Source organism: Ursus americanus, chromosome 22 (assembly GCF_024610735.1).
Source record: "Ursus americanus isolate L20-20 chromosome 22, mUrsAme1.1.p, whole genome shotgun sequence".
In the NCBI taxonomy this organism is placed as follows: domain Eukaryota; kingdom Metazoa; phylum Chordata; class Mammalia; order Carnivora; family Ursidae; genus Ursus; species Ursus americanus.
In genome coordinates this window covers 4,732,717-4,754,485 of record NC_142148.1, presented here as the reverse complement: position 1 = coordinate 4,754,485, position 21,769 = coordinate 4,732,717, and the positions used below count along the sequence as shown (strand labels likewise).

At 53.2% G+C, this 21,769-nt stretch overlaps 1 protein-coding gene across 1 annotated transcript in view; it reads right to left on the bottom strand.

Moving 5' to 3' along the window:
* Positions 1–627: 627 nt before the first annotated feature.
* Positions 628–21,769, bottom strand: part of APCDD1L (APC down-regulated 1 like) — a 51,506-nt gene continuing 30,364 nt past the window's right edge. Inside the window, exons 3-5 of the mRNA XM_045808408.2 lie at positions 11,057–11,195; positions 7,643–8,195; positions 628–2,923 (exon numbers count right to left, since the gene is read on the bottom strand). Of these exons, the coding sequence (XP_045664364.2) occupies positions 2,156–2,923; positions 7,643–8,195; positions 11,057–11,195 (1,460 nt within the window). The 3' untranslated portion in view covers positions 628–2,155. The remainder of the gene's footprint in view (positions 2,924–7,642; positions 8,196–11,056; positions 11,196–21,769) is intronic.

The window sequence follows — 21,769 nt, the reverse complement described above, 5'->3', positions numbered from 1 at the left end:
GGCCCTGCTGGAAAAGATGGCAGGCACTGACTCAGCCCTTCCCTGTCCCGCAGAGCTTATGGCTGTGGTAGAGGAGGTAGAGAATAAACACGAACAAATGAGGTCGTCTCTGATGGTGAGCAGTAAGCATTATAAAGGAGAGACTGCATGATGGAACGGGTGGATAGATAGAAGGACAGAAGGGGAAGGGAGGCTGCCATTTTGGGTTGCTGATGGTCGGCCTCCCTGAGCGGGTGACATCTGGTCTGAGACTTGAAAAGGCCAAGCTTCTGAGGATCTGGGGGAAGAGAAGCAGCAGCGACACATGCAAAGGCCCTGAGGTGGGAAACAATTTGTTGCGATCAAGAGCCAGAAGGAAGGCCGGTGCAGCCCAGGAGGGGAGGCACAGCTGGGCCTTGCAGGCATCACTGACCTGGGAGCGGGGATTTTATTCTGAGTGCATTGGAAGCTCCTGGAGAATTTGTAACAGGGCAGGGCAGTAGCCTGAACCGAAGGGGTGTAACAGAGAGCCGGGTTTTATTTACCTCCACTGGTTTTATTCTCTTTTGCTCATTCCCTGGAAGACACTTCACTTCCTTTCTTTAGAGCCATAATCCCCTTGGTTGACTTTAATAACCAGCAAGAACATTTTTCAGGCTGTTTAATTTTATTAAAAGATTCAAATTTGATGACAAATGGTGTCATGGTTGCCTCGAGCCTCAGATACAAGACCTGCTCAGCCATGGACACATTATCGCCACCCACCCTCATCCCCGCCAGGAACCGCACCCCTCCCATGCAGTCTGAGACCGTAAATAATCTAATTATTTTTTGTACTTTGGTAAATATGCCAGGAACACTCCTAGCTCTCTGAGACCTACAGAGAATATTAACTTGGTGAGTCTTTTTTCTTTTTAAGAACAATGGGTAGGTAAGTTAGAGCAATTTCAGCGGGCTGGTGGAACCCCACAAAATCTAACGGAGGACAAGGGCTTCCCTCTGAAAGCATCGTTAGCGTCACAGACAATTGTTGTTCGAGATCAGTGATAAGAGCCAGAGATAGGGATCGGGTGGAGGAAGGGAGGGGGCGAGTCATAGGCACAGAGTCCTGGAAACCCTCGAGCCCACCAGGATGCCAGTCAATTTCGCAGTGTACAGATGAGGCCCGGGGAACATGGGTAGGGTCCCCGCAGAGGCACAGCCTGTCTCCACCTGGATGACAGCCTCCTCTGAGCAGAGGAGGACATCGGGGCGAACAGGCTGCCTCCTCTTCCAGACGTTGCCGAGTAGCCTGGTGACCCCGACCTCTCCCTAGGCTGGTCCCAAAGACACATTTGGAGGTCTGTCTCCCTCCTTGTCAGTTGAGCACAGGGAATCTTGAAAACAGAGGACGCCTGTACGGGGCTAATTACAGAGCCCCTTGGTGTCACCGCTATCATTAGTATTAATTACTTTCCAAAGGCTGGCAACGCGGCGCACCTCCAAAGACCTGCCCCCAGCAGCCAGCCAGGTGTGGGCGAGGGGGGCGCTCTTGGGGGCTCTGGTGAACCGGCTTCCTTCGCATCCTGGCCCTCGAGGGCCCGATTCATGCGTGTGCGGTGTTGACAGCTTGAGGCCCGACTCGCAGACGCACAGGCAAGTGCAGACAAATGCCGGCAGAAAACTGAGTTGCCCCCGAAGAGACAAGCCCTCTTCCAGAAACCCGCCAAGTACCGAAAGCCCGCAGCAGCATCTTTAATTCATGGCTCTGGTTTGAGTTTGTATTGCTAAATTCAAATTAATAATCTTTAAACAACAGTCCACAGGCTCGGCATCCCCAGACAGAGCCTCGCTCCTGCTCCATAAAGCGCCAAGGACGGGGCGGCAGATGGGGCTGCGGGCCGCCTACTGCCCAGGAAGACCGGGAGCCGGCGTTTAGAACCACGCAGCACTTGACCTTGCCGCTCCCAGGTTCACAGTCAACGCGCGAGCTGACCTGCTGGCCGTGGCATAGGCCTGGCCGGTGCTGCTGGACTCAGGCGCTGAGCCCCCAGGGACCCAGGCCGGCTGACAACTGCAGGGCCCTGTGAGGATCCACAGCGGGGCAGAGGGAAGAGCGGGCCCTTCTCAGGGATACGTGGGGGAGTCTGTGCCCGGGGGGAGTCCCCTGGGGCGGCCTAGAGCTCAGAGACCAATTTCATAACCACTTGAGGAAGGGCAGCCCTAGAGCTAGGGGCAGGGCGGGGAGAGGGGCCACCGGAGGACAGGGCCCCCCACCACGGAGGGGCTTCCACAGAGGCCTGTGTGGCGGGGGCCCGGAGCCTCCCTCGACCACTGCGTCACAGAGCACCAGCGGCGCTTGGTAGGATGTGGGACGCTTCTCCGGGGTGTCGGGACTCGACCCGTCTGTGGGCCTTTGTCCAATGTAGAGCAGGCTCTGCCCGAGGGGGTCTCGCTCCATTTTGAAAAGCTCGTACTCCACGTGGGGGAGCCTGATGCCCAGTGGCAGGCACCCATTGGTGGCTGTGACGTCCCGTTCGGTCCCCAGGGACCAGGCCCCTGGGCCCCCGCAGCTGCTCGGTTCCGAGAAGTTGAGCATGGCCGTGGTGACCTGGTCCATGGGAGTCACTCGGGCCCGCGTGACCTGAAACACCAGCTCGGTGCCGCCGAGGACCTTGTTAGAGGGTGTGGCCCCGGTGTAGTGGCCGGCCGCGTACACAGTGAATGTGGGCCGGCGGCAGGCGGGGTCTGAGAAGTGCCGGTAATACCCTTCCCAGGAGCGGTTGTGCCCGTGGAAGGTGAAGAGCCTGGTGAGGAACAGCACGGCGGGGCGCACCTCGCACCCAGGGCTGACCCACCGGCCACCCAGGCGCAGGGGCAGGGCCACCTGCGGGGGCAGCACGGGTGGGTGGTGCTCGTCGGAGCGTGCAATGAGGCCGCACGCTGGGCAGGGGCGGGCATGGTGCTGGTGGAGGATAGACAAAAACAGAACAGTGATTGTCCAAGGTGGAGAGGGGTCAGGGTGCAGCCGGGAACAGGGGTCTCGCGGGGCCCGCCCGTGGGTCACTCCCTGCCTCCCGCCCCAAAGGCCACTTTGCTCTTCTTGGATCTCAGTAAGCTCCTCCCTCTTCTGGGCCTCTGCACCTGCTGTCCCTCTACCTGGAAATCCCCCCAGGTGTGGCCTGATGGGCTCCTTCTGGTCCTCTGTGTCTCAGCCCAGCGAGGCCTTAGCGAGAACTCTCCAGATCATAGACCTGCCACTTCCTATGTCCTCTTCTGTCCACCCGTCCCCTTCGCAGGATGGTAGGCCGGGAGGCCCCTGTGGCTACTCCATCCCCAGGGCCTGGCACGGTGCCTGGCTCACAGCAGGCACATACTGATTGAATGAATGGATGGATGGATGAAGGAAAAATGGAGTGGAGGTGCCGTATGCCCTGGGGTTTGGAAGGGGCCTTTCTCACACCCATCCTGCTTGGTCCTGAGATCCGACCATTCAAGTTTATTGCCTTTCTCCTGGCCCGCTGTGACTCCCCCTCCCCCCGCCCAGCGGTCACATTCAGGAGCCTCCTAAGCTCCAGGCATTGTGCTCAGCCCCGCTCGGGCAAGTGTTACACATTCAGACTGAAGATGCTGGACCTCCATGGGCCTGGCGGCCTGCTACGATCTCCAGCCTGAAAGTGGCGGAGATGGGCTAGAACGTGCCATCTGGCCCCTCTTCCCCATCCCTTCCATACTGAAAACTCCGCTGTCCTCACAGCGGTGCCCTCCCCACCTTGTGGTGGAGAAGAGAGGCTCCTTTAGCTTCAAGGACCTCCCCCTGGGAAGGTGAGTGTTGTTCCCTCGCTGCCTTGGAAAGTGCATGCGGTGACAGGGACGAAGGTCCGTTAAAATACTCCTGCCTGTGGAACCCCACCGCTTAGAGTGTGCGCCGAGGGGATGGTGGAGAAGAGATGCAGCACAAAGATGTTCGCGGTAGTGTTATTTACGATGGGGGGACCCGCCTCCCTCCAGTGGTCAGCTACAGCCTCGGCCCTCCGTCGCCCCAGGCCGTGCATGGGCCTTGCTCTCTCTTTGGCCTTATTTACAGTTGTCCCTGCTTTCCAGGGTCACAGAACTGGGCTTACAGTAAAACACATCAACGGGGAACAGATGCCAAACCAAAGCGTGTGGGAGTAGTCGGTCTGCATTTTGGAGGGAAAAAGCTCCGCAGAGGCCAAAAAGGAACCAGATAGAGACATCTTGATGTGGTTTTTTGTTGTTCGTTTTTTTGTTTTCGCATTTGTTTTTGTTTTGTGTTTTGAAAGGGAGCTGTTGCCCAGAATTTAGTCCAGAGCATGACTCTGAAAGGTAAATGTCCTGGGAACAACCACTTGTCAAAGCAAGGGTGACGTGGGTACTGACCTAGCAGACGTCCCCTGCTTTTGCCATTCCAGAAGGAAACCTCAGGCCAGGGGTGCAGGTGGGACGGACAAGGGAAAAGAGGGGTGTCTGGAGAGCCCGGCTGGGAAATCAGCTCCATTTTTTTTTTTCTTGCAAAAAACAAACGATTTCCACAGATTGCTGTTGGGTGAGTTTTATGCCAAACAAGTGGCGTTCAGGAGTTTTCGTCTAGAAAGAAACTATCGGATGATTAAGAAACAGTTTGTTTTTTTTCCTTTTTCAGATTGCCACTTTTTCAACTCTTTTTATTTGTGTCTGAAATGAACCTAAACTTGACTTGATTTCCATAATATGAAAGATTATATTATTTTTGGTTTGGGGGGATTTTGACTCGAGGACAGAGGCCTCGAAAGCAATTTGAAATGATAGTAAATGGCTGCAAAAGTGTGATGGGAAGAAATGAGCAGGCGGGGTAGTTAGCTGAAGTGCCGGTAATTGGCAGGCTGGCTGATAAGAGTCTAATTTAGGCATTTTAACCCACATTCCGACTGTGGTCACACCGGTGTGTATCGACAGAGTAGAATGCATTACATCAAAACAACACAAGGGCCGTCCTTCCCTACTCCCCCTGCAGAAGAGAGATCTTCTGCAGGCAGGACATTTGAGATACTGGTTGGTAATTTGGGGCAAGTGGTTTTCTGCATAACAGAGACAAACAGAGAGCTAGCGAGCCTTTCAGGTGAGCGATGAGAGCAAACAGGCGTCCCCTCCTCCGATGCCTTTGAGGTGGGGGGAAGATGGAAACGCTTTCTGGCGTCTTTCTGCAGCCGTCCGGAGCTTCACGTGTTAATAAACAAGGCCCCAGCCAGCAGAATTCATACTTGTGCAGAAGCCAAGCTCTTACTGGTTCAAACCTGTTACATAAAGTTATTTCTCAAACAGCACATAACAGTTTCTAATTAACCCCCAGAGGTGACACCAGGCTTAGATGATTTTGGTTGAGTGTTGGCTGATTGATTAGGATTCTACATCCAGGCAATGAATTTGGGGATCAAATTGGTTTTAAATTAACTGCTAAAAATGTTCATGTTTACCATCTGGTTTGGGTCATGGGCAAGGCTCGGACCCCAGAGAGCATAAGGTAACGACTAATTCGTTACTTGGGGGTTTATCTGCAGTATTTTCTTTGAAATTCTCTATCTCTCTCTCTTTTTTTTTTTTCCTGGGGAGGGGGCAGTTGCTGAGCAGATATTTAATTTAATGTCTGCACATCTGGCACTGCTCACGTCGGCACACATTCCTGCCCTGGCTCAGTCGCAGTGCAGGTTGCATTGGTCACCCTGGCTGGTCAGGCAGCAGGAGAGCAGGAGTCCGCGGCCCCAGAGCCCTGCCTGGGGAGACATGAAAATTGTCATCCTCTGTGCCCCAGGAGTCCGTCCTCTCTGTGTTCAGAGCAGTTTGCCCTCCTAACGAGGTGGTGGGCACCGGTAATCACCCCACTGCCAGTGCCTTCTCCTCTCTAAGTAGAATTAACGTCAGACCAGCCTAGAACATTGGCTGCCAAAAAGGGAATAATTTTGAGGTCATGAAAAGAACTCCGGCTGATTTTCTGATTATGAGAACTTCTTGTGCTTCTTCTCTGCTCCCCAGATCCTGGGTTGGGAGGAGGGGGTGGGAGAGGAGAAGAGGGTCCCAGGGCTCATCCCTAGTGCCCTTCTTTGGGGTCCCAGAGGTGAGAAGGTACCCATCTGGTTTAGCTCCTTAAGTGCTGAGTACACAGCAGGCACTCAATACATGCTGAATGATGTGAGGCTCGCCTAAGAGCTCACTTGATAGGGGCTCCCAAACTTAGGCCTCCAGTCTATACATTCTCACTTTTGAAGAATACTCCTTGGTACCTAGTAGAGACATTCTGCACACGGCATCCTACCTGGACTTCAGTTTCAATGAACCCTAACTGATAAAAGTTAACTTTTCTTGTAGTTGCCCAAACCCCTGTGACTTCTGGAACCTCTGACCTTGTTGCCTGTCTCCTAGTAACAATGTTGCAGATGCTGGGGACATGTTGACATTCAGGGAGAATAAAGGATTCACAGTCCTAGGATTCCTGTGTCACAAATAATGCTTTAAGACTTGGGTAACTATTTTAATGGAATTGGTTTCTGTTTAAATTCTATGTATTTTATTTTATGCTCCTACAAACATTTTTCTGAGGAGGGGGGTGGTCCCGAGGCTTCACCAGCTGCACTGGAGAAGTCCTGAGCCTCCACCCCGTGTGGGCCAGGCTCTGCGCTACGTGCCAAGAATATATCACACAAGGAAGCCCAGGTCTTTCTGCCCGTGTGCCCATCAGGCAGGGAAGGGCTACCAGATCTTTCCCGAACGGGGCCGCTGTGTTTGTAACCGCTTAATTTAAAATCTAGGTTAAGCACTGCGAGTGAGATTCACATTGGACTTGGGGTGGGGGAAGGACATCTCCCTTTATAGGGCAGCCTCCAGCCCAGAGAGCAGTCCGTGGGCCACCTGGGAGCCTGTTGGAAATGCAGAGTCCAAGGCCCCACCCCAGACCACAGGACCTGACTCTACATTCTGAGAAGATGCCCAAGTGATGGCATCTTGAGAACAGAGTCTGAGAAGTGCTGCGTTACCCGGCATTAGTGTGAAGGGGTGCACTCAACATCTGGAGCTTCAGACAGCAGAGAGGTCAACACACAGTTTTGGGGGGCACCTTCCACGGGCTCTGTGGCCGTTCAGCAGAGCCCTGGAGGAGGGCTGCCCTCTCCCTTGCTCGTTGACTAAGATTTATTGGCCCTGACTGTATGCCAGACCCCGGGCCATGTGTGGGGACACAGGAGGGAACGGGGCCCCACCCTTGCAGAGTCTACTTCTAGAGGAGAAAGTGGCAGTTAACAGGTAAATAAACCATGCAGCCCAGAGCAAGCTGAGTGCTGGAAAATGTGCCAAGTGGGGATTGGAGGATTGGAGGCAACAGCTGATCTGAGAACTGAGAGAGACCTGCCCACGCCCATGTGCCCAGCAGGAGCAAAAGGGGACCCTGTGGGGCCCACAAGAAGGATGTCAGGAGGATCAGACACAGACAAGCTGAGCAGTGGTTCCTTTGGAAAAAGCCAGCCCTATAAAGACCCGAGAAAAGATGTCTCAAGCAGAGGGAACAGCATGTGCAAATGTCCTGAGGCAAGCAGGCCAGCATGGGGATGCAGAGAGGGTCCTAGGCAGGGACCAGACTATAGAGGGCCCCCTGGGCTGGGGCTCAGAGCTCGTCCTCCCAGGGCCCCAGACTCACCAGGGCACTCTGCAGTGGGCGCTGGTAGCCCGTGGGCCGGTAGTGCCGCCTCTCCACTTGGTCGGTGTGGATGTCCCCCAGGTATAGCTCCTCCACTAGCCGGGGCCCGGCCCTGGGCTGCAGCTGCAGACGGCGCTGCATGCGGACCAGGCTGAGCTCATGCATGGTGAAGCCCAGGGCTTCCGTGCAGTCCCGCTTGGCCCGGGTGCTCAGCAGCTCATACAGTGCCCCGGGCAGCCAGGCCCGGGCCGGGGGCAGCCGCTGGGCACAGTCCCGGCCCGCCCAGGTCTGGTTGAGGCTCCTGGTGACATCGAGCAGGGCGTGGCGGCTGTGAAAGACGATGCCCACCTTGTGCAAGTGGTAGTCGGCCTCGGTGGCACCTCGGGTGACCCAGGAGGCCCGGCGCAGGCGGACCTTGCCCTTGATGAGCAGGGAGTGGGCAGGCTCCCTGCAGAAGGGGTCCCTGTAGTAGAACTGGTAGGCTCGGAAGAGGCGGTTGGGGTAGAAGGTGTAGGAGCGGGTGAGGAACTCGGGTCCTGGGCGCACCTCACAGCTGTCAGAGAGAGAGATGGGGTTTGGGCAGAGCAGGGAAAACTTGCGCGGTCAGCCCCTCTCCCAATGGGCTGGGCTCCTGCTCCCGGAGCCTCTATTTTAGACCTTGGGTCAGAGCTGGGCCCCGACAGCCTCCGTTTCCCTGAGCGGTCTCCGCCCCACCTCTGAGGCCAAGGGCCTTCCACTTACCTTGTGGCCTCCACAAAAGCTGCCTTCTGCTCCCTGCAATCCTAATTGCCTTCTTCAGCCGACATCCTCCCTCGTGGCATGGGTCCTCATACCTACTGGCCCAGGAAGTCCGCAGACTTCGCAACCCGAGGACCTGGGTTCAAATCCCATTCCTGCCCCTCAGCTCCTTCCTCTGTGACACGGGGGCATCAGACCCACAGTCAGGGTTTCCAGGAAGCATGAGGCACAGTGCCCGGGAGGTGCTTGGGAAACAGACGCTTCTTTGCACCATTTGGGGGGCCCCGTGCCATGAGCTCCAGGAGGCAGTGGCATCCCCATTCTTTCCCCAGTGAATCCCTGGCCCCTGGCCCAGAGCCTGGCACACAGCGGACCCTCCCCGGGGCCTCACTGAGGGACTCGTGGTTGATGGGCAGTTACTTCCAGCCTCCCATTCGCTAGGTTGACTTCCCTGACCAAGTCTCATTCATGCCTGTGACGGGTTTGTTGGTCTAAACCAGGGGTCACCCAACTTTTTCTGTAAAGAGTCAGATAATAAGTATTTTTGTTTTGGCGGGACAGGTGGTCTCTAGAGCTAAAGCAGCTGGAGACAATAAGTAAATGGGGTGGGGCGGGGCATGCTTGTGTGCCAATAAAACTTTATTTACAAAAACAGGCGGTGGGCCGGACCTGGCCCCCCAGAATAGCTTCTGCTGGTGGTGAAGCAAGCACAGGGTGGGGATGGGCACAAAGAGAAGCTAAATGACTCCTGGACCCATGGCTGCAGCCTGGACTGGGGGCAGGGGAGCTGCTGAGACTTTGCGCTGGGGATGCAGATGGGGTGGATGCTGCGTGAGTTCCAGGGGGAAACAGAGCCGGCGGGGCCCCCTTCACATGCCCCTGTGAACACGTACCACTGTTACTGTTACTTTCTCAGTAGTTTTCATAGCAAGGCTGATGGAGCGAAGGAAACATGTTCTTACCCAGCACGAAAACAGTTCGCTTTTCTTTTCTTTCAATCTTTCTGATTATGTTAAGGAGAAAGTCTCTGTGGGAGCTAACGTGTCTTTAACACCAACCTCCCTTTCCTCCCAGAGAAAACAGACTCAGGACCCGAGGCAGGCAACGGATCTAGTGAGAATTTAATTATGTTGTTTTGTTTTCATTGACTTTCTTCTTACAGTTACCTCCTATTTATGGCAGGTGTGGCTCTGCTCTCCCTATCTGGGGTGATATTACGCTTCCTTTAAAAATAATTATAGTACGCTGTAAATGTGTGCAGTTTACTGTATACCAATTATACCTCAATAAAGCTGTAAAAATAAATGAATATATTTAGGTAAACAAAAGCAAGCTGGTTTAAAGAAAAATGGTAAGGAAATGCCAGTACAGGAGGTGGTGGAAGATGGAGAGGGGTGACTCACACACCTGAAGGTGGGCTGCAGTCCTGTCCTCACCTGCATCTCAGACAGGGCTGGGGGGGAGAGATTTGCCTAATGGGACGCAGCAGGCCACAGTGGACAACCTCAGTGATTCCTAGACTCTGGATCGATCCCTGCATTGCCTCCAGGAAGCAGCAAACGCTGTCTGGAGAGCACGCAGAGGAACTTTCTAGGAAGAAAGTTCTAGAAGTTTCTAGAAGAACCATCCTGGAATGCTGTCGCCTCAGGGCAGAAGCAGACTACACCCAGTTCTGACCTTTCCCATAGCCCAGTTCTGCCTCAGGGTGACCCACCCAGTGGCGCCTGGATCTTACCTGGACTGTGGAGTCAGGGTGGGGGCAGAGCCTGGGAACGCATCCAAAGTGCCTTTACAGAGCTCATGTCCCCTCCCTCCACCCAGAGTGCTAACAGATGTTTGGCAGTCGAGTTTCTCCCTGACCCCAGGAGGTGCACGGAGGACGTGGAGAAGCCAGTCCGTGACCCCAGAACAGGGCTGGCCCCAAGGGGATGGGGAGGGGGGAGGAAAGGATGTACTAGGTGTGGAGGAGGCCACTGCTTCCCTTCTCCCTCACCCAGGAGGGAGGACTCTGACCGCTGTTGTAGTTTGCGCCCCGCGGATGAGGGTTAGAGCACAAGCCCATTGCCCCAGAGCAGCAAACAGGACTCTGAAATGTCAGGCAAGCCTGTCCGGTTAGGAAGAGAATTCAGCGGACCAGCAGGACACCTGGACCCCCTCTGGCCTGCCATGTCCTACCTCAGGACCTTTGCATCAGCCTCTCCCTCTGCCTGGCTCTTCCCATGGGTCTCTGGACGGCTGACTCGTCTTTCAGCTCTCAACTGGATGTCACCACCTCTGAGAAGCCCCCCCCCGGGTCACTGGCTATCCCATCCTCGGTTCTGTGCCCTTCGTGGCAGAGCTTAGCACTATCTCAAGTTTACCACACTTATTTCTGTGTCAGTGTGTTCGGGGCCCGTCCCCACAGTGGCTCCCCCATACCTAGTGGGCACTCAGCAAGTACTGTATCCTGGGTGCTCGGTGTGCTGCACACACGGATCTCATCCATGGCCGCGTGTGGCGAGGGCGCGTCCTGCCTGCCAGGCTCTCACTGTGGAGGCGGGCGGCAAAACCACGTGTTTGGCAGGTTGCGAGCCTCTTGGACAACGGGATGAATCGTGCCGTGGGGACACTGAGGCTCGGAGAGGGTCAAGTCTCCCTGCCCAGGGGCCTGTGATCAGGGTGACCTCAGGGTCTTACCCGGTGGAGACCCAGGGCCCGTCGAGGCGTGGGGGCAGCAGCACAGTGATGGGTGCTCTGTTGGGCAGGGGCTGTTGGCAGCGGGGTTCCCAGTGTAGGCGGCTACCCCCTGCCGTCCCAGTCGCCTCTGCGGTACGGACTGCAAAGCAGACAGACACGGGTTAGTGATCCCGATGTGCTCCAGAAACTCTGCCGGCCCCACCTGCCCTCCCAACCCATCCTGGGCGGTCGCAGGGTCAGAGGGCCAGCCAGGGTCTGCCTTCGCCCCCTTGCCAGGGGCACCCAGCTCCTCCTCAGCCACACCCAAGGCAGGGCGCCTCGGTCAGCGTCTGGACTCACCATCTCCCGGACCTCAGTCATGACCAGCATGGAATACTAGCCTTCTGGAGGGAGACGACCCCAGACTCCTGAGCTGGAAAGCCTTCGAGATTTACTGTGCCACACCAGACTTCCAGAAGGCCAGACCTTCCGAAGACTCACCTGCTGTGGCCAGGCCCTGCCACGTGGTGGCTGAAGGACTCTGCACTCCTGGACAAGGGGCCCTCTAGACTCAGACCGAGGTGCTGGGGCAGTGGGACTTCACCCCCCCATCTCCCGAAGAGCCCAGGTCCTTCTTGACCTCTGCCCTATGGAACAGGCCAGAACTGCTACCTGCCTCTGGAGGCCACTCACATAACTGTCCCTCCTTGGTGCTGGGCTCACGCGCAGTCCGTCTGCACACCACGGGCCCCAGGCCAGCACCTGGCACATAGTGGGTGCCCAGTAAATGCATGGTGGGTACTGGGGCTGATGTGCACTGCTGACCGGGGTGGGGGGTGGATTGGGGAGCAATCACAGGCTCAGGGAGGATGGCCGTGAGCAGCAGGGGCCTCAGGACCTCCTGAGTGACCCCCACATGTGCTCATCTTCTGGAGACAAGCCAGCCTTGGCCTTGGGACTGTTCACAATCTCTTCTGCTTGCTGTCCCAAGGCGAGAGCACCAGGGTCTTCAGCTGCTAAAGAGCAGCGATTTCCCCAGAAACCGTCATCTCCACTCAGAGGGTTGGGCTTGACAGAGCCCAGATGGCGGGATGTGTGGGAAGCTTGGCGGCGAGCAAGGTCCAAATATTACAGCAACAGGCTGTGTTCAGGGGCGGCCGGCCTCGACCCGCTGGCTGGCCCCTGCAGCAGGCTTTCCAAAGGCACTTCCTCCCACCGAGCCTGTGGGCCAAGTGCTCGGGGGCCGGCTCGGGGACACAGGCCCTGAGGGGCCGAGGGGGCCCCAGAAAGGCCTGTGGGCTGTGCAGAGAAGCAAATGAAAGGTACACTCTGCCCCTTCTCCACCGCACACCACACCTTCCTGGCACCACCAGAGAAGGCCTGGGGAGGCCTGAGGTCCCCACAGTGTCCCTCGGCAGCTGTCTGGTGGGGCATGGGGCCCCCAAACGCACTGCGCCCCAGCAGCTTCTCAGGAAAATGAGGCTGAGTAGATCCGTCACTTCCTGGAGGCCTGGGGTCTCATGTGGAGACTCTTGGGGTCCTCAGAGACCCGCAGAGAAAGCGCAGGTGAGGCCGGCCAGAGCAGTGATGGGAGCCACGGTTTCTGTTAACTGCGTATCAGTCCCACGGGTTTTAGTCGCTGCCTGATCTTTGCAACAACCCTCGGAGACGGCGTGAGCGTTAGCTTCCTCTCACAGGGCAGAGAGGCTGCGTGAGCCGGCCTTTGATGGCAGGGCGCACTTGCTGCCCAGATGTGACAGATGACAAAGCCCAGGTGGTCAGACTGGCCCGACGGTTCCACCGTGGGCTGTCTTCCATCCCAGTGAGGGGGAAGGGGCTGTTGTCCAGACTTGGGGCGATGAATTTGCTGAACGAACGAATGAATGAATGAGTGAATGAATGAACGAACGAACGAAGAAGCGCATGGGTAAAAATGCTGGTGCAGCACTGGGTCCTTGCTGTATTCCTAGTGTGCCCTACAGCAAATTCTTGGTTTTAACCAAATAGGAGAAATGAAAACCACCTTCCAGCCAGCCAGGGCTGACCTGGCCCCACACGGACCCGTCGTGGCCACTCGGGCTGCCCGAGGGCTCCCAGGGCCACTTTGCAGGGTGAGGGCATAGCAAGGGGAGTCTTGAAAAAGAAGCTTGTGGGCAGTTCCGTAGTAACTCGGGCACATCTCATTTCTTGAGGGCCAAAAGCAGGACGTTGTGGCGTGGGGGTGGGCACTGAAATTGGGCCAAATTGCCAGCGTGGCCCCATCAGGGGTCCTGAGCCAGGGCATACCTCCGAGTCAGCATCTCGAACCTTCTCGTGCTCCTGCAAGCACCCTCACCGGGAGACACGGGGTCGCCTGGATTCAGTTCTGCAGGTTAATGTGAACGTCACCGGCGTCAAGGAAACCTATCTGAACGTGTTGAGTTGGAGAAGCAGAGGGAAGGAAAGGACAAAGGGGTCAGCGTTACTTGCCTGGTAGGAAAATCGAGCTTGTGTCTCAGAGCAAAATAGCAAACGGGCCCTGAAAATTATATTGACATTGTTTCCACAAAGCTCTGTTTCTTGAGGAAATGTTTTCTGTTGAAAAGAAAACAAGCCTTCTCCCCCGTACTCTCTGAAGGCAAGAGAAGAGATGGCCCTGGGTGTTACATTTTGTGGTGAGTCCTCAGATAGCGTGTTCCTGCTGAGTGTGTTTTAGCTTGTCTTGTTTTTCGATGAGAAATTAGGATTTAATGAAGTCAGGAGACTACACGAAATCTCACTGTATTCAGAACAGACACACACAAAACACGAAACACAACTGGAGACCTTCTTTGCGGGAAGACCAGAGCGGAGCCTACCCTTGCCTCTCGGCCGTGTGCAGAGCTTCCGTTTAAAGGTGACAAAAATTAAATTAACCAGTTACAAATGAATCCACACACGTTGTTCTGTTGCAGCGTTTGCAGTAGCTTTTTGATTTTTTTCTTTCTCTCCCCTCTTCCTGCCCGCCCCCGCCCCCTCCTTTCACCCCCCCTTTCACCCCCCCCCCCGAAAAGTCTCAGCTAAAGGAACATGGGAAGCAGATGGTGCTGTGGGCCAATTGCACAACTTTTCACAGGGACCTGTTAGACTGAGTTCAATGCATGGGCCAAATTGATTTTTATCAACCATGGATTTTTAATTAACAGCGGTGTCCACTTACGACCATCCATTATTTACTGTTTACCCACTAATTAAAAATTATGCTGCTTTTGCACTCGTCAGAGCAGGGACATTTGAAATTAGATAGCATCGTTCAAATTACCTGCCGAATTACATCCAGAGCGCCCAATGGCTCAGACCAAGCTTCTGGGGTTTAAAATATTATCTGCTCCAACCTTTACGTGTTACCGTGACTCAGAATGCCAGAAACAGCCTACACAGGCCGACGCCGTGTGGAGCCTGCCTGAGATCTTAAGGGGAAAGGATGCTTGCTTTACCCTACTGAGCACAGGCACTCGGCTGAGATTGTTTCCAGATCGGCTGCCACGTCTTTCTAGCAATCCCAGAGGGAGCAGCCTGTCCGTGCGTTCCACATGCCCGGCTTGTCTGTGTGCAGCTGGAGTGATAGGTTCTGTGCATGCCCCCATTCTGCAGATGAGGAAACTGGGTCAGAGAGGTGGAGGGACTTGGCTGGTGTCACTCACCCCAGGCAGACGCTTCTTATCCAATTAAAAAATAAAATTCTGGTCAAATACACCTAACATACAACTCATCATTTTAACTATTGTAAAGCGTATAAGTAAACTCCAGCAGCATTCAGGTCATTCCCCATGCTGTGCAACCATTACCACTGTCTGGTTCCAGAATATTCTTATCACCCCAAACAGAGGCCCCGTACGCATCAGTGGTCACTCTGCACTCTCTCCTCTCAAGCCCAGCAACCACTAGTCTGCTTTCTGTCTCCGTGGGTTTGCCTATTCTGGACATTTCATAGAACTGGCATTAAAACTATGTGCCGTCCTCTTATCTAGCCTTCGGAGCACTTCTGTTCAGTGGACGTGGTGGTCCTCATTTTAGAGATGAAACTGCCTGCATTTCAGGCTCAGAAAGGTCCCCACCCAGCTCCACAATGCGTGTTTTCTTCAAAGATCGTGACAAGAGTGGGCCCGAATGGTAAGGGTAGGAGGTGGGGAAAAGACACGGGATTTGTAGCCAGAGAAACATCAGGTCTTCGGAGGTCTTTCTTTTGGAGGCAAAAAGCAACAGAAAAGCAGTCATCTTTCCTGTCCTCGGCTTGTGCGGGGGTCCTGGGAAGTGTGCCAGGTGACCCGGGTGCAGCGGCGAGCTCTTACCCCAGTGGTTCCACACTGATTTTTAGAGGGTGTTCAAAAGCAGCCACAGTGACCATAGCAAACTTGTGCTGTGCCGTCCACATTGCCGAGGACAAGACTGAATTTTAAAAGGGGGGTTGGTCTGTGCTTGATTTGAAAATATGAAAGAATGCTTTAAGTGAACAATCTTTAAGAAGTAAATGCATAAGTGACTCATGGATAGCCCGGGGAGAGGCGCACAGAGCGAAGGGGGACAGGCGTGAGGTTAACTCATCACAGCACTTTCACGATGCAGGACAGTGGCTGTGTGTCCTAGAGCGGCCGGTTCAGAAAGACCACGAACAGGGTGACCTAAACAACACAACTTTATTCCGTCGGAGCTGGCAGACCAGAAGTCTGAAATCAAGGTGTGGGCAGGGCCACGCTCTCCTGAGGCCGTAGGGGAGGAACCTTCCGGCGTCTTCTGGCTTCTGGTGGCTCCAGCCATTCCTTGGCCAGGAGATACATCGCTCCAGTTTCTGCCTCCATCTACACATGGTCTTCTCTCCTGTCTTCCCAGTGTCATCTGACAGATCCCACCATATTTCTCTATGGGGTGTTCTAGAGAAGAACAGGGATGAAACTGTCCTGCCTCAGGGCCATTGTGCATGCTGTTCCTTAGGCAGAGCACTGTTCCGTCTGCTTTGTGCTGGGTTCTCCCTCTGCACGGAGGTCCACGGATAAATGGCAGCTCCTGGCAGGTTGATGCCGAACACTGCCTTCTGCTATTTTCTGCTCCCTTTTTGTTCTGTGCGGCACTCATTGCAGCTAACAATTATTAACCTGCTTTCTGTCTTTTATTTACTTTTATTTTTGGACTTTTCCGTTTGAAATAATTTCAGACTTATAAAAACGTTGCAAAAGCGATAGAAAGTGCTAGCATACCCTTCATCTGTTCCCCAAATGTTACTGTCCCCCACAGACATCTTACTTGAGCAAAACCAGGACATCGACATTGATAAAATGTTACTAACTAGCCTGCAAACGCTAGGCAGCTCTCACTGACTGCCCCATCAGTGTCTCCTGCTTGGTGGAGGATCCAATTCAGAATCACACGTCGCATTTCTTTTTCACGTCTCTCGTCTCCTTTAACCGGAGAAGTCCCTTGGTCTTTGTCTTTCACAGCCTTGACACCTTTTGGCGAGTACTGTCCAGTATTTTGCAGTGTGTTCCTCAATTTGGGGTTGTCTGATGTTTCTTTGTGATTTAATTCAGCTTATGAAGTTTTGGTAAGAACGCCACGGAGGTGGCGGTCACACCACACGTGGGGTCCATTTGTCCCAATACTGGGGGTGCACGGAGGTGGCAGTCACACCACACGTGGGGTCCATTTGTCCCAATACTGGGGATGCTCACTTTGATTACTTGCGATAGGAGGTGACGGCCAGGTTTCTCTGCTGTGAAATTACCACTTTTCTCTTTGTAATTAATAATTCTCTTACGGGGATAGGCTTAGATAATGTAAATGGCTTGTTTTTCGTTATACCTTCCCCCCACTAATTTTGGCATCTATTGATGACCATTGATGATTCTTGCCGACAACAATTATTACTGCAGTGTTTTCCAAATGGGCGTTCCCTAGTCCCATCATCCCTTCTGAATTTACTGACTGGAATTGTGCTGTAAGGGAGCACTGTCTCTTCTCCCATTTATCTCTTTATTTAATTGTTATTTGCATTAGTATGAACCCAGATATATTTATTTTATAGGTTACAATCCATTGCTATCATCTGTTCATTTTTATTTGCTGTCTTGTCCCTGATTTGGTCATGAGGAGATCCTTCAACCTAGCTCCTGGGTAACTTTCTACATGACCTTGTCTTTTTCGTGAGCATTTCCTCATTTTCTGGCACCGGAATATCTTCCAGTCTCATTTTGTACTTTCCCTGCCGTTGTCCTGGAATCAGCCGTTTAGGAGTCCTGTTTCCTTTTTTTGGAGGATGGTGTTTAGAAACCAAGATCAGGGTGCTGTGTGTGCTCACTGCTGCTGGGGGTATCCCTCTAGGTTCCTCAACTTTTCCTTCCTTCCTTCCTTCCTTCCTTCCTTCCTTCCTTCCTTCCTTCCTCTTTCTTTCTTTCTTCCTCCCTCCCTCCCTCCCTCTCTCCTTCTTTCCTCCCTCCCTCCTCTTTTCTTTCTTTCTTTCTTTCTTTCTTTCTTTCTTTCTTTCTTTCTTTCTTTCTTTCTTTCTCTCTTTCTTTCTTCCTCTCTCTCTCTTTCTTTCTTTCTTTCTTTCTCTTTCTTTTTTCTTTCTTTCCCTTCCCTATTTTCTTCCTTCCTTTCTCTCACTGTCTTCCCCATTAGTCTGCCTGCTCATGAGGACAGGTCTTTATCTCCCTTGCTGACTGCTGATTCTTTAGCATCTAACACAATGCCCAATGGATGCCCAGTTCGTATTTGTTGTGAAGACATGAAAGCACTGAGAAGAATATCTGTACATAGTAAGTGCTCAATAAATGCTAGCTAGAATTGCTCCTTCAGTTGAATGAATGAATAAATGAATGAATGAATGACTTGTGCACCATAAGACTGATGTGCATGAGCTCCTTGTTGACACTTTTCCCACCCTTTGGGGTTTCCCTCCTAAAAATCAGTTGGTGCACGAGTGGCTATTGGAGTCAGTCGGGAAAGGGAAGCTGAGAAAGAGAAGGCTTACAGTTGTTGGGATCACTAACAATCCGGCTAAGTGTGAATGGATGGTAGGTAAGGGAGTTCCCAGCAAGCTTGCGATCTTGGATGACCCAAGCCAGTAGAGAGGAAAGAGAAGTAGGTGGAGATTTAAGTGTGAGCATTGAATCCTGCTGAGAGCTTTGCGGACGGGCTAGATCCAGCGTCAGAGCCTGACCCCAGGTGCTTTGCTCGAAAGCCTCTGTTGCACCTTGGAACCCATCGCAGCCAAACCAGGGCCCTGGTGCGATTGCACACCCCAGGGAAGGCTCCACCTAGCTCACGGCACTGTTCAATGGAAACAGAACGGGAGTCAACGATTGTGAGCCAGGTATGTGATTTTACATTTTCTAGTAGCCACATTAAAACAGCTAAAAAGTAACAGGTGAAATGAATTTTAATGATATTTTTATTCAGCCCCAAATATTGTTTTAACATGTAATAAACATGAAAACTTAGATATATGCTTTTTCTTCCTCCATAAAAGGCTGGAAATCAGGTGTGTATTTACAGTCTTAACCCCGTTTAGACTGGCTGTGTTTCAGGGCTCGGGAGCTGCATGTGGCTGGTGGCCGCCCTATGGGACAGCCTAGCTCTGGCTCAAGCATGGAGTCTATGTGTCACATTTTGTTGTACTGGAGGTTTGCAAGCTGGTTTCTGAAGACCACTGGCATTTTTGGAGGGGAGAAAAGGGGGAGACCCAGTGAGGGAAGCTCTAGCCCCCACCCCACCACCCCCCACTTTAGCCCAAGTAGCCCCTGGTTTATATAGTGGGATGCTGATTAAGATCTCCTTTGGAAAAAAAAAAAAGTGTTCTGTTGCCTAGAAAAAAAAAGCCTGAAATCCTCTGGTTTATTTCAAAATCCTCAGCTTGAGGTAATTCACCTAGAATGTTTGGACTTGGAAGCCTATGCGCATTTTAAATACAAATCCCCACCCCAAAAAAGAACCTCTCTTGATTAGAGGTGGCCGCCTTCTACAAATTGAGATGTGCTGGCGTGCAAGGGTACGCGCTGGCTGCTTGGCCAACAAGCTTCGGAAACCGGCTGTTGAGATGGCAGCCGTCGCTGTTGCTACAGCAGAAGATGTGCTTTGCAATGAAGTCATCGCACAAAAGGCACGCAGAGTTTCCATTTAACTCCCCCGAGAAGGTTACAGATTGTCATGCTATGACAGTACCAGCAAATCGCAGAAATATGAAGACAGACTCTGAATTCTAAGGAGTCTAAACTTCCCCTCTGGTGTGGATGGCTGGTCCTCAGATCCCTCGTATGTCCCTCATTTGGCCATAATTGAAACTCATCATCCGTCTAATCCGAGGCCTTTGTGTTCAAGGCCGAGTGGTGGGGGCGGGGGGAGAGATGGGCTTTGCGTTCTCGGGAAACTCAGAGATGGTGCGCGCTAGAAAAAGGACACTCCACTCTCCGCTCCCTGCAGCCTCCTGGACTTCGAAGCGTGCCCTCCTTTGCTTGCTGAGCTCAGAGAGTGGCAAGTCGCCCCGAGGAATTCTGGAGGGACTGGGCACCTGGAGAAGCAGATCCCCAGCGGGCGGGAAGGGAGACGGCATCCGAGTCGGATGTCCGTGTGTTGAAAGGCTGGTGAAGGGCAGAGCTTGGTTTGTCCCTGTTTCCCCAGTTCTCCATGAGAAGTCCCGGGTCAGGCCGGACCATGGGGTGGGTGGAGAAGGTGGGGCTCGCTGGGGGCCACCTGGGGGAGGTGATTGCTCTGTGCTTGCTTCCAAAATTGAAAACATTTCATAATGGAGCGGCTGGTCACGCAGACATCCCCCCACAGCCTGTGCTGAGCGTTTCCTGTTTCGGGAAAAGGAAATGTACAGCTCCTGGGATGGGAAAGGAATGGGGGGTTTGGGAGACAAGGCTGGCCCACCAGGCCTGGCTCATCAGCCAGTGTTTTTTGTTTGTTTGTTTAGGAATGTTCCAGTACAAAAACGGTTCACATCGAAACTCTCCCTCGGCCCCATGATAATGCTAATTACTCCTCGTTCTGGCTGGGGCTCCCACCCAGATGAAAACTGGGAAAGCCCAGCCAAAGCCCAGCTGTTTCCAAACAGCCAAGGCATTAGGGTGATTGATGGAAGTTTTTGCCTTTTCATCCAGATGTTCTGCTGTCTTGGAGACAAGGCCTCGTCAGCTCGACTCTAGCGCCTGTGTTCCCAGATCTGCACGTTGGCCCTTCGATGTTCATAATTGATGACAAGTCCGGTCAGTGCTCTCCACTGATATCAGCGTCGCGTCCCATGTGTTGAGGAGGGAGCGAGGGGCATGGGGGCTTGGAAGGATAGCGCGTGAGCTCCCCCAGGGCTTCCGAGTGTGCCCAGGCCGGACATCCTGGTGCCTGCCATAAGGGTGTAGTTCCAAGTCAGTATTTGCTCAATAGAACGTGTGTCTAGAAGTCTCCCTTGCTCGCCCTCTTGGCAGAAGACTGACGCTTTCATTGTTCTACAGAACAGGAATTTGGTAAGATAATCACAAGGTTTTGACACATTCAATAAGAAAGAAGACGTGTGTGTCATCGTGGTGAAGGCTCTGGAAAAAGCAAAGGAAAAGGGATCTTCGGGCCGTAGGTTGAAGAGCTTAACTCTTCATGGGGCCTTGGGAGCTCTTCCCTGGAGGGGCCAAGAACGTTCTTGTCCCACGGAAATGTTAGGTCCCGAAGAGAGAAGGTTGGAGGTTGGTCGTTTCTGTTGAGCGTCTTTGGTCCTGAGACCTGCCCGGAGATGTGTGGGGTCGCGGGGAGCAACCCGGCGTTGGGGGAAGGACACCACTTACCCGGCTGTTCATGGGAGTCTCCACAAGGGGGCCCTCTTGAGCTTTGGTTGGGGCGGTTGGGCGCCCTGGGTGAGACAGGGCACCACCTCCTCCGGCATCGGCCTCCAGCCCTGGGGCCGCCAAGGCTCGCTGGTCCACCCTGGCGTCGGTGAAGAGCGAACCCATGGAAGGCCAGCTCTGGGCCCCATGCTTTCTCCCACGAGGCATCATTTCTACTCCCACAGAGAACGTATTTGGAGACTGAAGGACATGGGTAATGGGGTCACCTAGCCTTGCCTCCTTTCAAAGAAGTTTGCAGCACGGAACAAAAACTCCAATGCGAACTACAAGAAAGAGCATCTAGGAAGCTTCGTAAACAATAAAACAAAACATCCTGGCCCCTTGAGCCTTTCCCTAGAGACACAGATGGGGGAGGGGGACCTCTGGGTCAGCGACGACGGGAAGCACGGAGATTTTAAATGCAGGAAAATTATTGTAATTTCACAAATCAATTTTTCTTACATTGCGTTGAGATTAAGTTTGTGGTCTCTTCCATACATTGAAAATAACGAATTTCCCTAGAGAGTAATTTTGTGGGAAAACCTACATCATGTTTCGAAAAACCCATTTTGTTAGGAGTTACCAGATTTTATTTTAAGAGAAATGGTAATATTTAATTATGGCATTATTTTACCGTCTAGAAAATTAATGTGCTTTCAGAGTTTCAGGAGAAAGGCCTGCCGTAAGTCCGAACCCTATTTTTAAATTACCATACAAATAGAAACCCAAAGACGCAGATATTGGCTTAAGTGTTGCAGACAAGGTCCAGGAAAATGCGTTCGCTCCTAAATGTTAAATAAACAGCCCTGTAATTCTTGCTTTCCCTTGCGACCCTGGGCCAGGGCAGTCTCATGCCGGGGAGGCACACACGGCTCACGGCGGGGACGCGGTTGGTACGCAGGGGATGGCCATC